This window comes from Rattus rattus, chromosome 2 (genome assembly GCF_011064425.1).
Source record: "Rattus rattus isolate New Zealand chromosome 2, Rrattus_CSIRO_v1, whole genome shotgun sequence".
Lineage (NCBI taxonomy): Eukaryota > Metazoa > Chordata > Mammalia > Rodentia > Muridae > Rattus > Rattus rattus.
The window spans coordinates 152,977,557-152,994,490 of record NC_046155.1 but is presented as its reverse complement, the minus strand read 5'-3'; the positions used below and the strand labels follow the sequence as shown (position 1 = coordinate 152,994,490).

General features: G+C 50.9%; 2 protein-coding genes across 3 annotated transcripts in view; both read left to right on the top strand.

Moving 5' to 3' along the window:
- The window catches only part of Kcnc1 (potassium voltage-gated channel subfamily C member 1), a 166,871-nt gene that overhangs the window by 106,506 nt on the left and 43,431 nt on the right, over window positions 1–16,934 (top strand). The gene's annotated exons all lie outside the window — the stretch shown is intronic.
- Window positions 1,054–2,768, top strand: LOC116892107 (myoblast determination protein 1-like). Its single transcript, XM_032893585.1, is given in 4 exon segments — window positions 1,054–1,175; window positions 1,177–1,675; window positions 2,129–2,207; window positions 2,518–2,768. Coding segments are annotated over 4 exon segments (951 nt in total).

The window sequence follows — 16,934 nt, the reverse complement described above, 5'->3', positions numbered from 1 at the left end:
CAAACACAATCTGATTATAAAGCATCTTGGACCCTTGTCATTGTTCCCTGGGTATGTAGTGGACACAGACTTGGGAAGAGGTCATCTCAACAAAATTGTGCGGACTCTACTGTAGGTGAGATCCTCAGGCCAAGTTCTGGCCATCACGACCCTTAAGAAAGGCATTTCCCCATGGCCTCTGGGAGCAAAAAACGGTTTTCTTCTTGTAGAAACAGAGATCAACCTAGACAACCGGCTTCGAGAGTCCTCTTCCCGCCTTTAGTCTCTAGACACTTCCAGAAGGAATCTGTTCAGAACAGACCCATAAGTTGGGTGGAGCCTCCCTCTCCCTCCCTCTTTTCCTTGGGCTGTCCACCCAGTTTTAGAATGGCTTTAAGTTTCGATGATGATCTACCACAATATAGATAAGCTGGACTTAAGCTCCTTGAAAGATCAGGATGTTCTCTGAGCCATTTAGTGAGAAATGACCATAACACTGTCAGGTAAATCGTTTGTCTCCGGTTTGCCCACCTAGACATTTTGAGTCTCACTGTCTCTGCCCATTTGCCCTCTGGCTCAACTTCTGGGTGTCACCATTTCTCCTGGATCTTCTCTAGAGGTGTCTTTGCCCTGTGGCCCTGAGTCTCTCTGAACCACCTGCAATCTACTTAACTCCTATGCTGTGCCTGGCATCCCTACAAATCACAAAGGATGGAGTCTGAGGTCAGCTCCTGAAGGAACACTGAAGTCACACACAGAAGGCTGAGGAGAAAAATTGACTTGGGCAGGCTGCACCGATAGCCAAGTGCTATCGCAAGTTTGACTGCCAGTCTCGCCCTCCTCCCTGGCAAGCAGCCTACAACAGCCCAGGGCGTTTGCTTCAGCTAGCTAGGGACGCCCCAGGACGCGACTGCTTTTCACTACAATTTTGGACGGGACAGGACAGGAGGGAAGGCAGGACAGCTGGTGTGCATTCCAACCACACAGAACCATTGTACCAGTTCAGGAGTGACAGAAAGTTAAGACGACTCTTCAGGCTTGGGTTGAGCAAGAGGCAGGACCCAGAACTGGGACATGGAGCTACTATCGCCGCCACTCCGGGACACAGACTTGCTAGGCCCCGACGGCTCTCTCTGCTCCTTTGCGACAGCCGATGACTTCTATGATGATCCGTGTTTCGACTCACCAGACCTGCGCTGAGGACCTGGACCCGCGCCTGGTGCACGTGGGAGCCCTCCTGAAGCCGGAGGAGCACGCACACTTCCCCACTACGGTGCACCCAGGCCCAGGCGCTCGCGAGGATGAGCATGTGCGCGCGCCCAGCGGGCACCACCAGGCGGGTCGCTGCTTGCTGTGGGCCTGCAAGGCGTGCAAGCGCAAGACCACTAACGCTGATCGCCGCAAGGCCGCCACCATGCGTGAGCGGCGCCGCCTGAGCAAAGTGAACGAGGCCTTCGAGACGCTTAAGCGCTGCACGTCCAGCAACCCGAACCAGCGGCTACCCAAGGTGGAGATCCTGCGCAACGCCATCCGCTACATTGAAGGTCTGCAGGCTCTGCTGCGCGACCAGGACGCCGCGCCCCCTGGCGCCGCTGCCTTCTACGCACCTGGCCCGCTGCCCCCAGGCCGTGGCAGTGAGCACTACAGCGGCGACTCAGACGCGTCCAGCCCGCGCTCCAACTGCTCTGATGGCATGGTAAGGCTGTGACCAAGGAGGATGACAAGTGGAGGCAGCGCCTAGAGTATCTGCAAAACGTTTCCAAGGCCCTTGGGGTGGGGGTGTCCTTTATGCCCAGATGCTCATGGTATCTGTCATTGGAGTCGCTTTGGAGACCCAGGGCATCTATGATTCTGCCAATTAAGGGTGTTATTAGAACCCTGCTGCGCAGACCCTGGGATACGCTTTTCCTCCTCAAATCCTTATTACCCTAATGCAGATTATTGTTCTTGGGTGACTGTCCACTCTCAGTTTGGCTCTGCATGCGACAGCTTCCAATGAGTGCTGGCTCCTACCTCCTAAATGGGGCTGCACCAGTCCTGGAACCGGCAGCTAACACTAAGGGAGTGAGGGAGGGGTGATGACAAGGAGTCTTGCTTGAGACCCACTCGGGCCCTATAGTCCTGACTTCGTCGTCCTTGCTATTCGCAGATGGATTACAGCGGCCCCCCAAGCGGCCCCCGGCGGCAGAATGGCTACGACGCCGCCTACTACAGTGAGGCGTCCAGCGGTGCGTATTCTCAGCTGTTCCCAACTAGCGGGCTCTCATCGGCCTTCCGTGTCCCCCTTGAAACTTTTCTCGCTCCCTAAGCTTGGTACCCTCTTCCCACCTCCACCACATAAACACCCATATCTTGGGGTGACTGAGGGAAGCGTTGGGGGTGGGGTGGGGAAGAACTATGATATGCGCCTTCCTCTCCTTTTCCCTTGCAGTCTAGCAAGTCCTCAGTTTCCCTTCTGCCACAAAGTTCCGTGCTTAGGGGCAGGAAACTTGAGAAGAGACTCAAGTTTGGATTATTAACCTTCCCCTCCCTTCACAGAGCCCAGACCAGGGAAGAGTGCGGCTGTGTCGAGCCTCGACTGCCTGTCCAGCATAGTGGAGCGCATCTCCACAGACAGCCCCGCTGCGCCTTCGCTGCTTTTGCCAGATGCGCCACCAGAGTCGCCTCCGGCTCCGCCAGAGGAGACATCCTCAAGCGATGCAGGACAGGGGACCCAGACCCCGTCTCCCGACTCCACCCCTCAGTGTCCTGCAGGCTCAAAGCCCAATCCGATTTACCAGGTGCTCTGAGAGGTTGGCTGCAGCAGCAGAGGGCGCGCGGTCTGCACTCATGGGGATGGTGCCCCTGGGTTCTTCATGCCCCCCAAAAATGAAGCTTAAATGACACTCCTCCCAACTGTCCTTTCAAAGCCATTCTTCCAGAGGGAAGGGAAGAGCAGAAGTCTGTTGTCCTACATCCGGCCCCAGGGAAAAGACGAAGTCTGGTTTTTGTTGTTGTTGTTGTAGTCATTGGAGTGTTTGTTTGTTTTGTTTTGTTTTTCATGCGACTCACAGCGAAGGCTACTTGCTGTCCCTCACTGGGCCAGAGCTGATCTTTGAGTGGCCAGGCCCTCTTTCCTTTCCTCACAGCCCCCAGCACAGGGGTGAGCCTCGCACACTTAAGCCCTGCCTCCCACATCCCTGTTGTTTGTGGAGACACTGTTCCCACTTTCTGGAGCCCTCCCGACACCCATTCTTTCCCACAGCTTGCGGAGGCCACTCAGATCTCGGGTGTAACAGGTGTAACAACCATACCCCACTCTCTCCCTTCCCGAGGTTCAGGACCACTTATTTTTTTTTATATAAGACTTTTGTAATCTATTCGTGTAAATAAGAGTTGCTTGGCCAGAGCTGGAGCCCCGTGGGCTGTATTTATCTCCGAGGCATGCTGTGTAGTGCAACAAAATCTTTGTATGTTTACTCCTCAAGCGGGCGAGCCTCGAGGCTCATTCGCTCAGGTGTTGGAAATAAAGATGCTAATTTATACAACAGTGGCTCTGGCTTTTCCTAGGGGATCAGAAAGAAACTCCACAAACTGAGCAGGCTGTCTCCCAGCGACCCCTGTAGGTGGTAGAAGGGTAGCACAGAGACTGGGTGCTGCTGGGTAATGAAGGACTAGGCAGACCTCCAGCTGTAGGAGATTCCTGAGGCCTTGCCTGCTCCTCCCAAGGAAACCAGTGATTGTAGTGGAAAGGTGCACGTAGGTTGATGTTAGTTTAGGGATAAAAAAGGCAGACATGCTGGCTCATCCCTGTAATCTCAGCACATTCGAGAGGTTGAGGCAGGAGGATGCCTGCGAGCTGGAGGCCACCCTGGCTAGAAAGTAGAAACCCTGCCTCAAAACAAATATTCTCTTTAAAATAAAAATGAAAACTGAGTGCCGAGGAGGTTCAGTTGATAGCGCACTGGCCTAGCACGCAAAAAATCCCCGGCTCAGTCCCCAGCACCGTATAGACCTGTTATGGCGGACACAGCTGTAGTGTCAAAGCCCAGGAGGTAGCACAGGAAAATCAGAAGTACATGGTCATCCTCAGCTACACAGCAAGTTCCAGGCCAGTCTGGGATACATGAATCCCTGCCAATAGATGGATTAATTAATTAAGATTCCGCAAGAATGAATCTGTCCAGAACCAGTTGTTGTTGCTTTCCAACGATCTCCTTTTAGGGACTCTCAAGTGTGTACTGAGTTGAGAATGGTTCCCGTCCATGGTGTGTGCAGAAGGCCCTGTGGGAGCTTATGGCCCTGGAGCCACACAATACCCTCCCAAGGGTGGGATGCTCCAGTGCAAGAAGAGACACCTACAGGGCCCTGGGGATGGGTTCTGAACCGTGTGGTGCATGCAGGCCCTTAAGAATAGTGGAACTGCACAGAGACAGCACAGTCACCACTGTCTCAGCTCATCAGAAGGTGGAGGCTCAGAGCCTGTGAGGGAGGGGCGCTGGGACCAGCATACTCTAGAGCTGTGGCTTCTCAGGCTGTGTAGAGGGGTGGGGGAGGCCATTGGTGCAGCCGGAGTGCAAGGCGGGCTTTCTGGACAAAGTGCTGTTTCAGATAAAGTGGGTGTCTGTAAGTGTAGGTAAATGTGCTAATGGCTGTGAGGAACACACATGAAAACACACATACACACACACACACACACACACACACACCACATGTTGGTTATCGCTACTCACACACACACATACACACACGAAAATCACACACACACAGACATACACACACACACACACACACATCTCACACACACACACACACGGACTCCCATTCTTTCCCTGGAAAACGCGCCTGCACACTCTCTGTCCCCACACTCAGTCCCTGGGCCTCTGTACCTCCTGTATTCCATTCTCTAGATCTCCTTGTTCCCACAGGCCAGGCCTCAAGACACTGAAAGGAGACCTTTCAAGAAGGACCACTGCATCCAGGGAGTGGGCTCTGCTCCCCCAACACCATCCCAGAGGAGCTGCTCAGAGATTTTCCATTACTCTGATGCTCCATCAGTCTCTCTTCAGAGCTCCTTGGGGTCTCCTTACACTCGCGCATGGGACCAATCCCTCAAGGGATCAAAGTCAGTAAAGCTGCCACTGGACAGGTGCCAAGGCCTGTGTACTGCTGTGGAGAGACCACTGGATACACTCTCCTCTCTTTGAAGCAACCAGAGACTTGGGTCTTTCCACAGTTAATGTCACATCACAGTCGATGACTGGACAGCAGAGGGAGCTCGAAGCTGAGGCACCAAGCGTGCAAGCACTGCAAAGGGAGTGAGGAACATTGTCAGGGGCCCACAGCTGCTCAAGTGAGAAGGAGCTAAGGACATGAGACAGGGACCCATGTGGGCCTCAGCTGAGCTGTGTTCAGAGGGCAGCAGGGAGTCCCAGAGGGATCAACACGGGGAAAAAGCAGAAATAAATCTGCATAAAGGATCCATTTGGACTGGCAGAACAGACAGGAGGACAAGATTAGAGATACAGATGTTCTATGCATTTCCTCCTGGGAGATGAAGCATGCGCACCTCTCATGAGGAGCCAGTGCAGCACAATGAGATTTCATGAAGCTGGCGTGCAGCAAAAGGAAACGAATGCATCGCTACTTTACAGGACAGTTGAAACTCGTGAGATGGCCAGTGAAATCCCGCCTAGAGCAAAGGTTTAAAATCCTCTATATATATATATTTTGTGTGTGCCATGTATGAGCGTGTGCATGTGTGTATGTAGTTACACACGCACGTGTGTACGTGCATGTGTGGACAGGTGTGCATCGTGGGTACGTGTGTGTATGCATGTGTGTGTGTATGTGTGTACCATGCGTGTGGATCGGTCAGAAGACAAACTATGGAGGAATCTCATTTTCCCTTCCAACACATTGGTTCCAGGGACTGAACTCATGTCATCCACCTGAGCAGGTGCACTTTGCACTACTGAGCCATCTCACTAGGTCTCTGCATAAATGTCTTATATACTTCAGAACTTACACCTCTATTTTTAGGATTAACTATGTGTCTGTGCATGGGTATTTGCATATGTGGTCAGGTGAAACTGTAGAGTGCTTGCAAAGGCATAGGGACCCGCCCTGCCTACTTCCGTAGAGCTGAAATTTCAAATAGTTATAAGCTGCTCCCATGGGTGCTGAGAACCAAAACTCCTTGAGCATCCTAGGGCTATCCCTCTGGTCCAGTGGTTCTCAACCTTCGAGTGCCACAACTTTCCACAGCTTTCACCAAGGACTGCCTGACAACACAGATGTTTTGAGCGACACTGTGATTTGCAGCAGTCCAAACTTTCAGTTGCTGAGCGGAGTGCAATCAACACACCCTGTCAGTGGGGGACCACACACATGAGGAACTCGCTAAAGGGTCTGAGCACTAGAAGGCGGGAGAAGCGCTTGGTCCAGTCTGCCATGACAGGACTCTAGATTACATGCAGCTGGTGCTAGAGAGCGATATGATTTGGCTCAGGAGGGACGACATGGATATTGTGGAGCCTTTCCTGCCTCTTTCCAAGAGGGAATATTTGCAGCGCCATCACCAGAGTGCCAGCGTACGACTTCTCAGCAAGGTTGTTTTGCTGTTTTGTTTTGGCGCAGGGTCTCCCTTTATAGCTAGGGCTGCTCTTGGGACTCATCAGGACCCGAGAGCTGCCCTTGAACACGCCTAGCGTCCCAGGCTGCCTCTTGATGACATCTCAGGCAGCAATCTTCTTTCTTCATCCTTGCCTTTGGCTGGGGTTGCAGGCGTGAGACTAGCCACCATCACTGGGCTTTGCTTTGTCGTTATGGCATGACTGGTCACAGGTGTTGGCAATGACCTTCCTCTGTCAAGGCAAAATGGAGCAGCTGTGGCCTGGCAGAGGCCTCTGTCCAGAGGCTGCCAGTCGCTTGCTGTGACCTGTGTTGCAAGTTAGTACTGGAGCAGTATCTGACAGCAGTAGCCTTCTTCACAAATGCTGAGAGAGAGAGAGAGAGAGAGAGAGAGAGAGAGAGACCACCCAGCAGCACATTTCTTCCAATAATGCCACACCTCCTAATCCTTTCTAAATAGTTGCACAACTAACTTGGGACCAAGTATTCAAATAAATGAGTTTATAGGGGCTCTTCTCATTCAAACCATCAAAATAACAAACATGTACTTAACATTCACACCCAGAAGCTAATGTGAGAGATAAGAGGCTAAGGCTTCAGGTCCCCACTCCTGCATAAGCCTCTCCCAAAGCCTTGGGAAGAAGCCCTAGCAGCCTAGGTTTGGACTTAATTTTCAGAATAAATTACTTTAAGCAATCTGTTATGATCATTGTATATTTCTCTTCTGGCTTATTCTTGTGTTGGGTGACATTTATGGGCATGTTGAAGTCATAAATAAATAAATCTCCTTTGGGTTGAGTGGGAGTATAATGGAATACAAAACAGAAGCGATACCATTGAATGGTGGAATAAAATTAACGCCGATCTGACACCGTGAAGATGGCTGCATCTAAAATGTATTTAGAGCATTGTTGTGGTTTGAATATGGAGACCTTTGGGAGGAGGAGCCTGGCTTCAGGTATGTCCCTGAAGTGTGCCTGTCGGTCTTACAGCCCTGATTCCTGACTGTGTGGATGCTTTATGGCCAGTAGCCTCCTGCTCAGTCGCTATCATACAACAGGATGGACGGTACCCTCGAAGTTATAAACCAAATAAATCCTTCCTCCCTTGATTGCCTCTTGCCAGAGCGTTTAGTCTCAGCAGTGAGAAAGTTGATTAGTGTAAACAAAAGGCATAAAGAGCTGGGCTAATAAATCAGTGGTGAAAACTATTATTATTAATGTGTATTATTATTATTATTATTGTTATTATTATTATATACCTTTTTTTCTTCTTTGTGAGTTTCACATCATGCCCCTAATCACTCATCTCCCTGCCCCTCCACTATCCGCCCCTGTCCTTGCAACCTCCCCCCAAAAAAATTATGGGAAGCTTGTTGTGTGTGACAGTGTCTCCCAGTCTACCCTTTTGTCCACCTTCTTGCAAATGTTCATTGCAGTGAATTGAACTGGTTTGGGGCTCTGAGGTCTGTGGTTGTCAGTAACTGGAGCCACAGGGGACTCCTCTCAGATATCCCGTTGTTGCCCTGTCATGGAGATCCTGCAGCTTTGGATCTGCAGGACCAGCCTGACATCTTGCAGTTCACCAATGAGCTAGATGGGATGGGACAACTCAAGGCCCTGGAGCTGGGCCTGGGTGGTAGCTGAGCTGCTCGGCTGTCCCTGTGCCAGCTACCACACCATCCAGGGCATGCTCCCCAGCCTGTCAGTCAGGCTCATCTAATGCCACCAGCAGGCAAAGGAAGACCCATCCCGCTCTCATGCCCTCTGGGTGGCCCTCATACCTAGCCAGCAGGAGGCCAGCTCTGTGCACTGCCCAGGTGAGGAGTGCAAGGCCTCAGCGCCGGAGTACTGCAGCTAGTGAGGCGGTCAGCTCTCCTGCTCATGCCTCAAGCCAGCTCTCCCAGGATGTCCAGGCAAGAGGTGGGGCCAGCTTTGCAGAGCCCTCAGACATCAACACGGTCCCAAGCAGTAGCCCAGACCAGGGATGTCCGCCTGGCCTTTGGCAGTAACAGATCCAGACGAGAGAAGGGATTGTCTCTGGCATAGTCTACCCACCTGGGCACTGTGGAGCCTGACTGGGGGGCGGGGCATCATCTCAGGCTTCCTCCCTGCTCAGGCGGAGTGGCAATGGGCTGAGGGTTGTCTCTGGCACAGTCTGCCTGCCCGGCTATGTGGAGCCAGGCTGGTGACTGTCTCAGGCTTGCTCCCCACCTGGGCACCATGGTGTCAGACTGTCAAATTAACCTTTTTAATGGAGTTCTATTAAACACTCTTGATCTGGTTGTTAATCCAGCCAAGGGGAAAAAGGGAAAATATTTTTTGCTGATCTGACACCAACAAGACAATATAAAATTCATAAGCTGCCACTGTAGCAAGACCTCAATGTCAGGAAAAATTATTGGTGATTATCAATTAGGCACTATTTAAAATTATCGTATGAGAAAATCCAAAACCCTTTGAATCCCCACAGCCCACAGAGAAAAGAAACTTGAAAATTTCCCAAATATGACACCAATCTTGACAATGTATGTGATGTTTCCGCTATAGGCGTAAGCCTGGAAGAAACGTCCTAAAATTATCAATGCCACAAAACAAGATCAGCCAGGTTGAAAGATTGCTCTGCTCTCTGTACGGAGAACAGTGTAACAAAAGCTAGAGGAGGAAAGAGCATGCACCTGGTACAGGCAGGAAGACGCGGCAAGAGGGGAGAGCACAAGAAACACCCGAGGAGCAGGAAGGGGGTAATAACAGGGTGGTGATTCAGAACAAGTCTGCTTGGTTATTTTGTTTCTGTTTTCTTGTCTTAGAAACACTTGAACAGCCCACAGACAAGTCATTCTTACCTTAAATTTTTACATCTGAAGGCTGGGAAGATGCCTGGGTCAGTGAAGTGTTTGCCTCCTCTCCCGAGACCTGGGTTCCCTCCTGGGCCAGGCACAGAGGCGTGTGCCATGGGGTTAATACACCCCAGTCTCGTGGGGGACAGGAAGGTCCCTGAGGCTCGCCTCTGTTAACTTTAGCCCAATCAACAAACCCCAGGATCAGTGAGAGCACCAGTAAGAGCTCAAAAAGTGGTGGGTGTGCAGTGCATGAAAGTGTAGGAGCGTGTGCAGGCATGAAGGTGTGTGGGAGCTGTGCATGCAGAGGGAGCCAGGGTCGATCGTGCCATCCCACATCAGCCTCCACCTTATCGTACACACATTTGACTGGAAATTTCTCTTTATTGGGGATTGCTGATCCTTTTAAAAGGTATATCAGGGCCTGTAAGACGCTCAGTGGTCACAGTGATTAACTCAAACTGAAAACCTCAGTCTGATCTCTGGAACCCACAGGGTGGAAGGAAGACTTGATTCCTACAAACCGTCCCCAATAGCCTTCACATGTGCATTGTAGCACACACACTAAATAAATAAATGGTAATGTTTCGAGAAACTCTCCTATTCGTGTTCTGAAGTTCAACGGGAAGCATCTCAGGAAGGAAAAAACAAATACCACAAAGTACAAGTTTTACAGATAGCCAATCAGAGGCCAAGCAACTGAGCTTTGTCCAGCACTGACTATAGCCCCTGGTCACCTGATCCTTTGTCGTCTCCACTGTTTTATTAAGATATAACTCAAGAGGGTGGGGAGATGGCTCAGCAATTGAGAACACTGGCGCTGTTCTTGCAGAGAATCTGCCACGCTCCCAGCAACACGTGATGGCTCTCACAACCATCCTTAACTTGAGAGCTAATGGTCTCTGGCCTCTACAAGTACTGAGTACATGCTGTGTACATAATACATACATACATACATATATATACATGTATGCATTCATACATGCACATGTGTGGATGTATATAATATACATATATATGCCACACATATACATACATGTACATGCATGCATGGCTACATACATACATGTAGAAAATGTCATATATAACCAATAAAAATAAATAAATCTTAAAAAGTATAAAGATAAAAACTTTATGATATGTAAAATCTGCCTCTTCAATCTGTAAGGTGGTGTACACTTGTACCAAGAGGGTAGAAGCAGGAGGATTGCTGCAAAATTGAAGCCAGCCTGGTTACAGCATGAGACTCTGTCTCAAACAAAACAAAACAGCAGAAACAAAACCCTAGTGAATACATATAGATAAACCAATAATAAAAGTTCTATATTTTCAGTGGCTTTGAGCAACAAATCCATTACCACTGTCTAATTCCAGAACATTCTTAGTCCTCAAGAAACATCGTTCTCCCTATTTTCCTTCCTCCCCCAGCCCCTGGATACCGCTAGCCTATTCCCATGGCTCTGCCTGTTTGGGAGGGGGAGGTATTTTATATGAATAGAATCACATGATGTGTGGCCTTTTCGTGTGGCTTGTCTCACTCAGCAGGGTTTTTAAAGTTTATCCACATGGCATGTTAGGGTACACATCACAACGTAGAATAGAATGCTCAGATGGAATGTTGCATATCTACTTCTTCCGTTGATTGGGCTACTCCAACTCTCTAACCTTTCTGAGTAGGACAGTGAACAGCTGAGGCTTTGGCTCAGAAGAGTGTGTTCCTGATTCTCTTAGGGTATGTTTCTGCCCCTGGCTAATCTCTCACCAGCTTTCTGTGGATTTTGAACCACATAAGAGAAAAACAATCTCTGGGGATGTCTATGAGTTTCCGGGAAGGGTCAGCCAAGGTAGGGAAGCCACCTTGAATGTGGGTGGGTCTTATTCCAATGCTGTCTAGCACAGAGGCAGTGTGGCCAACCACCTCATGCTCCTGCCGCACAACGTGCGAGCCCAAACAAATTCATCTCGTTGCTTTTTGCATGATATTTTGGAAGGATGATGCGCAAAACCGATATCGCAATATGTCCACTGATCGCTCCTGACACTATGCCAAGGTTGCCTTGGGGTGTATGCAACCGTCATCAGAGAACAGAGATTAGTGCAGAAATGTAGCCTCAACTCACAGTGTTAACCAGTCTTTCCCAGGTCTGATCATGGTTGGGCCAGCCTGCAGATCCTTCTTTCCAGTGTGGTTATGCAAACCACTTCTGCCCAACTTTGACTCAGGGCCGTCTTTCATCTGCCAGTGAGGAGTAGGTTCTTACACATCCATCCCTCGGCTCTTCGTCAGCTCTTTCAGGTCAGCACTAGGAGCTCTCTCTCTCTCGGCTCCACCTGTCTCTCCCTCACTCTCTTGTAATTCATTTCATGCAGCTATGTAATTCTCAGCTTAAACCCCAACTCTCAGGTTGTGTATGTCATATATCATGGTGTGAAAGTGCTACTTTCCTACCTGGGCTTTGAGGAGCCAGTATAGTTTCAGGTCTTTCCAGCCTTTGGAACCTGGAACCACGGATTCTAATTTCCATTGAAGTTTCATGTAGATTTCGAACTGCTCCAGCCTCATTTCTGAAAGGACATGAGGCTCAGAGGCTGTCCTGACACCTGTCAGCCACAAAAACAAAACAAATAAACACACCAAGCTCATAATACTCATGGAAGCTTACCATGGCTGCCCAGTCTCCACCCATTGGCATTTATTATTAACTTTGCATTGGGAGAGAGATAGTTTTGACACTATTGACTTTGTAGTCAGCTGTGCTCAGTCGCTGAGTCTCCTCCAGGGTCAAATTCCACAAAACTGGGGTGAGTATTTTGCATTGTTTTCTTGCTTTCTTGTCGTGGTGTTTTATCCAGTATCAAGCATGGTGGCATGACACCTCGACAGTGCCACAGCTTCAAAGGAGGCCTGGACAGCACAGAGATGCTACTGCCCCAAAGGAGAGTAGGTGTTTTATGCTTGTGTGTTCCTGGACAGCACCTTTTTAATGCCGATAGCATCACTTGATGAGAGCCGTCTGTGCGTAATAGTTAAAGAGCTCCCTGGGAGGAACAGGGAAGTGCCTTAAGTCCTCTGATGCAACCCATGACTGGGAAAATTCTAGCTTGCATTAACTGGAGTCTCATTCTACAATTGCCAGTGTAAATGGACGCTTGGTTGTTGTTTCTGTGTCTTGTTTGCTCTGTTTGCCTGAATGTGAAATGCGTTTGAGTAAACTAGAACTGACGCATCGTTAAAGGTCAATATGCGAGTGCTAGGACGTTTCCTAGGAAACTGTCATGATGGCTCAGCAGGTAAAGAGAGTCACTGCCAAAGGTGAGGCCTGAGTTTAACCTTCAGGAGCTGCACGATAGACCCATGCTAGCTATCCTCTGATCATATGCACAGGTACATGGTATCGCTCTCCCGCCCTCTCTCTCTCTGTCTCTCTGTCTCTCTCTCTCTCTCTCTGTCTGTCTCTCTCTCTCTCCTCTCTGTCTCTCTCTGTCCTCTCTGTCTCTCTGTCTCTGTCTTCGTCTCTGTCTCCTGTGCGTGTGCGTGCGTGCGCGTGTGTGTGTGCGCATACGTATGTGAATGTGTGAGAGAGGCCTTTAAGAAACAAAGCTTTTGCCCTGGATTGATAAATGTTGGTGGCACCTATCAGCTTTCAAAAGATTTAAATGCCATCCTGATATTTTTCCTGTGTAAATAAATATCCCCTTTAATCTCCAATTTTCTATTCTTTTTGGCCATTTTAAAAGTGTAATCCTTCAGCCTTGGCTTCAGGCCCACCTCCAACAACACCTGGGGCCTGCTCCTCCGCCAACTGCGCTCCATCCACCCTTCAGGCTGACACTCTGTCATTCACTAGCATGCGACAGAGTACCCCATGAGGACTCCCTGCGAGGCCACGTGAGAGGTGGATACTCTTCCTCGTAGCTGTTCACGCTCTCCCTCTGCACGATGCTCGCTTCTGACCATCTTCATGTGCCATGTGGCGGATGCAGAGGCAGTTCCAGATGTGACGCCCATAGTGATGTATGTTGTTGACGGAGTGCAGCCACGACACCAAGCCGTGGACCCATGGGAAACACCACTGTTTCTCCACATGAATCAGGCTCAAGAGTGATGAGCAAATCCTTCCTCCTGCGAGAGTCGCGGAGTGAGAGGGGAGACTATGCAGTCAGCAACTTCTGCTTCCCTCGAAATGCTTATACAACCCGAGAGACCTCACCTAGAGAGGCTCTCGCAAAGATTGAGGCTAACCACGTACTACAGGACCCAGCTGTAAACAGGTTGAGGCCCTGCTGGCAGCAGCAGCAGCATGAGAGTGCAGACTCCCTGCATGGACCGCAGATTTCTATGCCTGTGCCCATGCCCGCCTCCTTTGTTTCCTTGATTTTCTGCTGACCCCAGCCAGAGTTCAGCGTTGATCGGCCATCCTGGCTCCGTGATTCTGTTCCCAGTAGAGCCATGGGTGTGACTCCTTTCCTCCGTGCCGAGCTCAAGGAAAGCTTGATCTCTGCGCCATATCATTGGGAATCTAGGAGAGAGATGGGATTGGATTTGGGGCTAAGAGAAAGGGATGTTAATCCTGAGAGGAGAGGGAAGCAGGAGCAGAGACACCAACTCATTAAAATCCACAAAGACAGCAGTGGCCTTTTCTTACAGATGTGGAAAGCACATGCTTCCCGGGAGAAGAGAGGCGGTGCTGTGGTATGCAGCTAGTGAGCTGCAGAAAGAGTAGCTTTACAACCAACCCTTGCTGCAGGCATTTCTAGACCTCTGACAGCCAGAAGACAGCACCAGGGTGTCCAACCCAGGGCTCCATGGGCGTGCAGGACAGCTGTGAATGAGGCACCACACAAAAACCTTGCCTGCTCTCTTAAAGACATCCTGGGATTACGGCTAGTGTGTTGCTGTGTGTGTGTGTGTGTGTGTGTGTGTGTGTGTACACGGGTTCGGGAGGGTGGATACACGACACCAACACACACATGTACACTCCAGAAAACCCACCGCCTAAGGATGACGCACACTCTCCACTTCCATGTGTGGCCCAAGGTGTAGTTCTTCATCCTACGATTAAGAGAAACCAGGAGATTGATGGATCGCCGTGTTAGATGTTTTGATGGACGGGCCAGGAACACAGTCTCTAATGACATCCAGTGGTTAGAGGACCTGTTATAGAGCACAGCACTTGGTGCAGAGGTCTTCAGTGCAGAAGGTTGAGAGGCAGTGTAATCATACACACCCACACACACACACACACACACACGCACACACGCACGCACGCACGCACGCACGCACGCACACACACACACACACGTCACGTCACATCGCATCACAGTGTTCTTCTATCTCAGTCCTTCCCGCGTCTCTCTCTGGAGCCTCAATCTGTACTGTAAAAGGTCGCACGCAGCCCAGCCCAGCACCATAGCGTCAGCATCAAGCTACAGACTCGACCAAGGTCATCCATCACCCACACTGTCACTTCTAGCTACGTTTGTCACTGCCGCCCACTAGAGGGAGTGCCTGACTTGGGAAGCAGGACACTCGCATCATCATCCCAGCAGGTAGGTGGCAGAAGCCGTCTCAGCAGGCCACTCGCAGGTTAAATTCCAGGCCTGGCCCACAAGATGGCAAGTCTCATCCCACGTGGAACGCAGAAGCTCCTGACCTGGGAGAGCAGTGAGCATAGACCCTGTGCCAACTCTGGACAAAGTGCCTCGAGAGGGGCTGTGACCTCGAGCCAGTTCCTGAGCTCCAGCAGGTGCTGCCAAAGTGCCAGAGTGCGACGCACATAGGTGCACAGCTGCTTTCAGGGTGCTCTCACAGTTTTCTACTCCCCCATCCAGCCCTGTTCTTCCTTGAGCCATTCCCACGAGGGGAAGTGGTGGAGTCAGAGCTCTTCTCAAGCGACAAGCACTCCTCCCTCTTCAGCCTCGCGTGGAGAAGCATCCCAGAGCATAGGAGCAGAGTGCAGAGGCAGGTGTTAGCCCACCTGGCTAGATAAGTCATCAGCCACAGGGTTGAGCAGCTCTCCCTGCGGCCATGGTTAGTCAGGATGGACCATCAGAGCCTGGGACCCGAGAGATAGTCTACTCTGTCTGGTGCTCAAATGAACTCGAGATGCGCACCGATCATCCCCAGCCTGAGCCACGGCCACCAAAAGACATGTGGGACTGCAAACCTTCCTTTGTGAAGGGGCAGGGAAGCTCTCATCAGGGTGGCTGAAAGGCAGGGAAGGTGAGGTTTTTAGTATTTGAGGAAGAGGGCTGGGCTTGCCTGCAATCCCCACCCTGTCCCAGCGTTCCCTGCAGCGCTGACCTTGTCTCGTTCCTTGTTTTGAGTTTTCTGTGCTTTCATCTTGGTTTTCTAAGCTTTCATGAATGTCTGCCTCTCTTGGTGTGAAGGGGAGTGGGAGAGAAGGGACTTTGTATGCTGCTTAGGTACAGAAGAGGGAGTGCCCTAAAGTGCCTAGGACCAGTGGGATGACATCAGAGATCAGCAAAGTGAGACTCCGTAAAGTGGGGACTTTCGAGAGGCCTCCCACCTGAGCCCAGCCTGCTTTCACCTTGGGTGTGCTGTGACCCTTTCCGGTGTTCCTTCCTTGTTTTTCTGCGCATATCCTCCAAGGTTAGCGTCATTACCCAACGTTCTCCTACTCAGGAGGTTTGTCTCATGTCCCTCCAAGCACCTTGATCCCTTCTCCACCTGCTTTCCTCACACTCCAGGTCCCACCATGGTCTTCACACTGTACCACCATGTGGAGTAGGCTGATTGGAGCTAGCACCCATCCCTCAGAGGTTCTTGCACTCCTCCCACCCAAGACTCAGCTCTCAGTTAGAAGAGCGTCCAGACATCTGGAGCTCCCAAAGCTGGGGCTCTAGGTTGTAGCCCATTTTTCCCAAATCACTCTAGGACTGCAGTGAGGCTTCCCTGTCTCAGCTCCTGTGGAGAGGGAGGCAGAGAGCTCAGGAGACATAGGTAGTCCCTTGAGCAGGAGAGAGGCTGGAACCAGTGAGGTGATTTGCAGAGCCAAGCTCAGCACCTGCGTGGCTTGGCAGAGACAGGGGAGAGCGTGCCTGAGCCCTCGTGGCTGGCTCCTCAGGCTTCCTGGAGAAAGAGCTCCAGGAAGTGCCTTTTGTGCTCTGCCTCGTGGCCCTGTGGCTGGCTGAGGCTCTGTGTCCTTGTCTCCTCAAGCGCCTCTATCTCATTTCCGGGGTCTCTGTGTCTCATCCCAGCTAATCCTAGGGGTTGGGGCTGAGCATCCTGAGCCAGTGTCCTGGGGGAGCTGCATCAGGCCAGCCAGAGCGCATCAGACTGGACTACCTTTGTGGCCAGGGATGGAGGACACTGGCCAGAGCGAGAAGTGGCACGAAGCCATTCTATCCTCGCCTCACTCTGGGAGACCAAAGGAAGGAGCTGTCCGGAGGGAAGAGGTCTCCCACACCTTCCCTCCTTGTCCATCTCTGCCCCTTTCTGATAACTCCCTGCCTCTGCCTCCTGCTCTCGCACCCCCTCTAC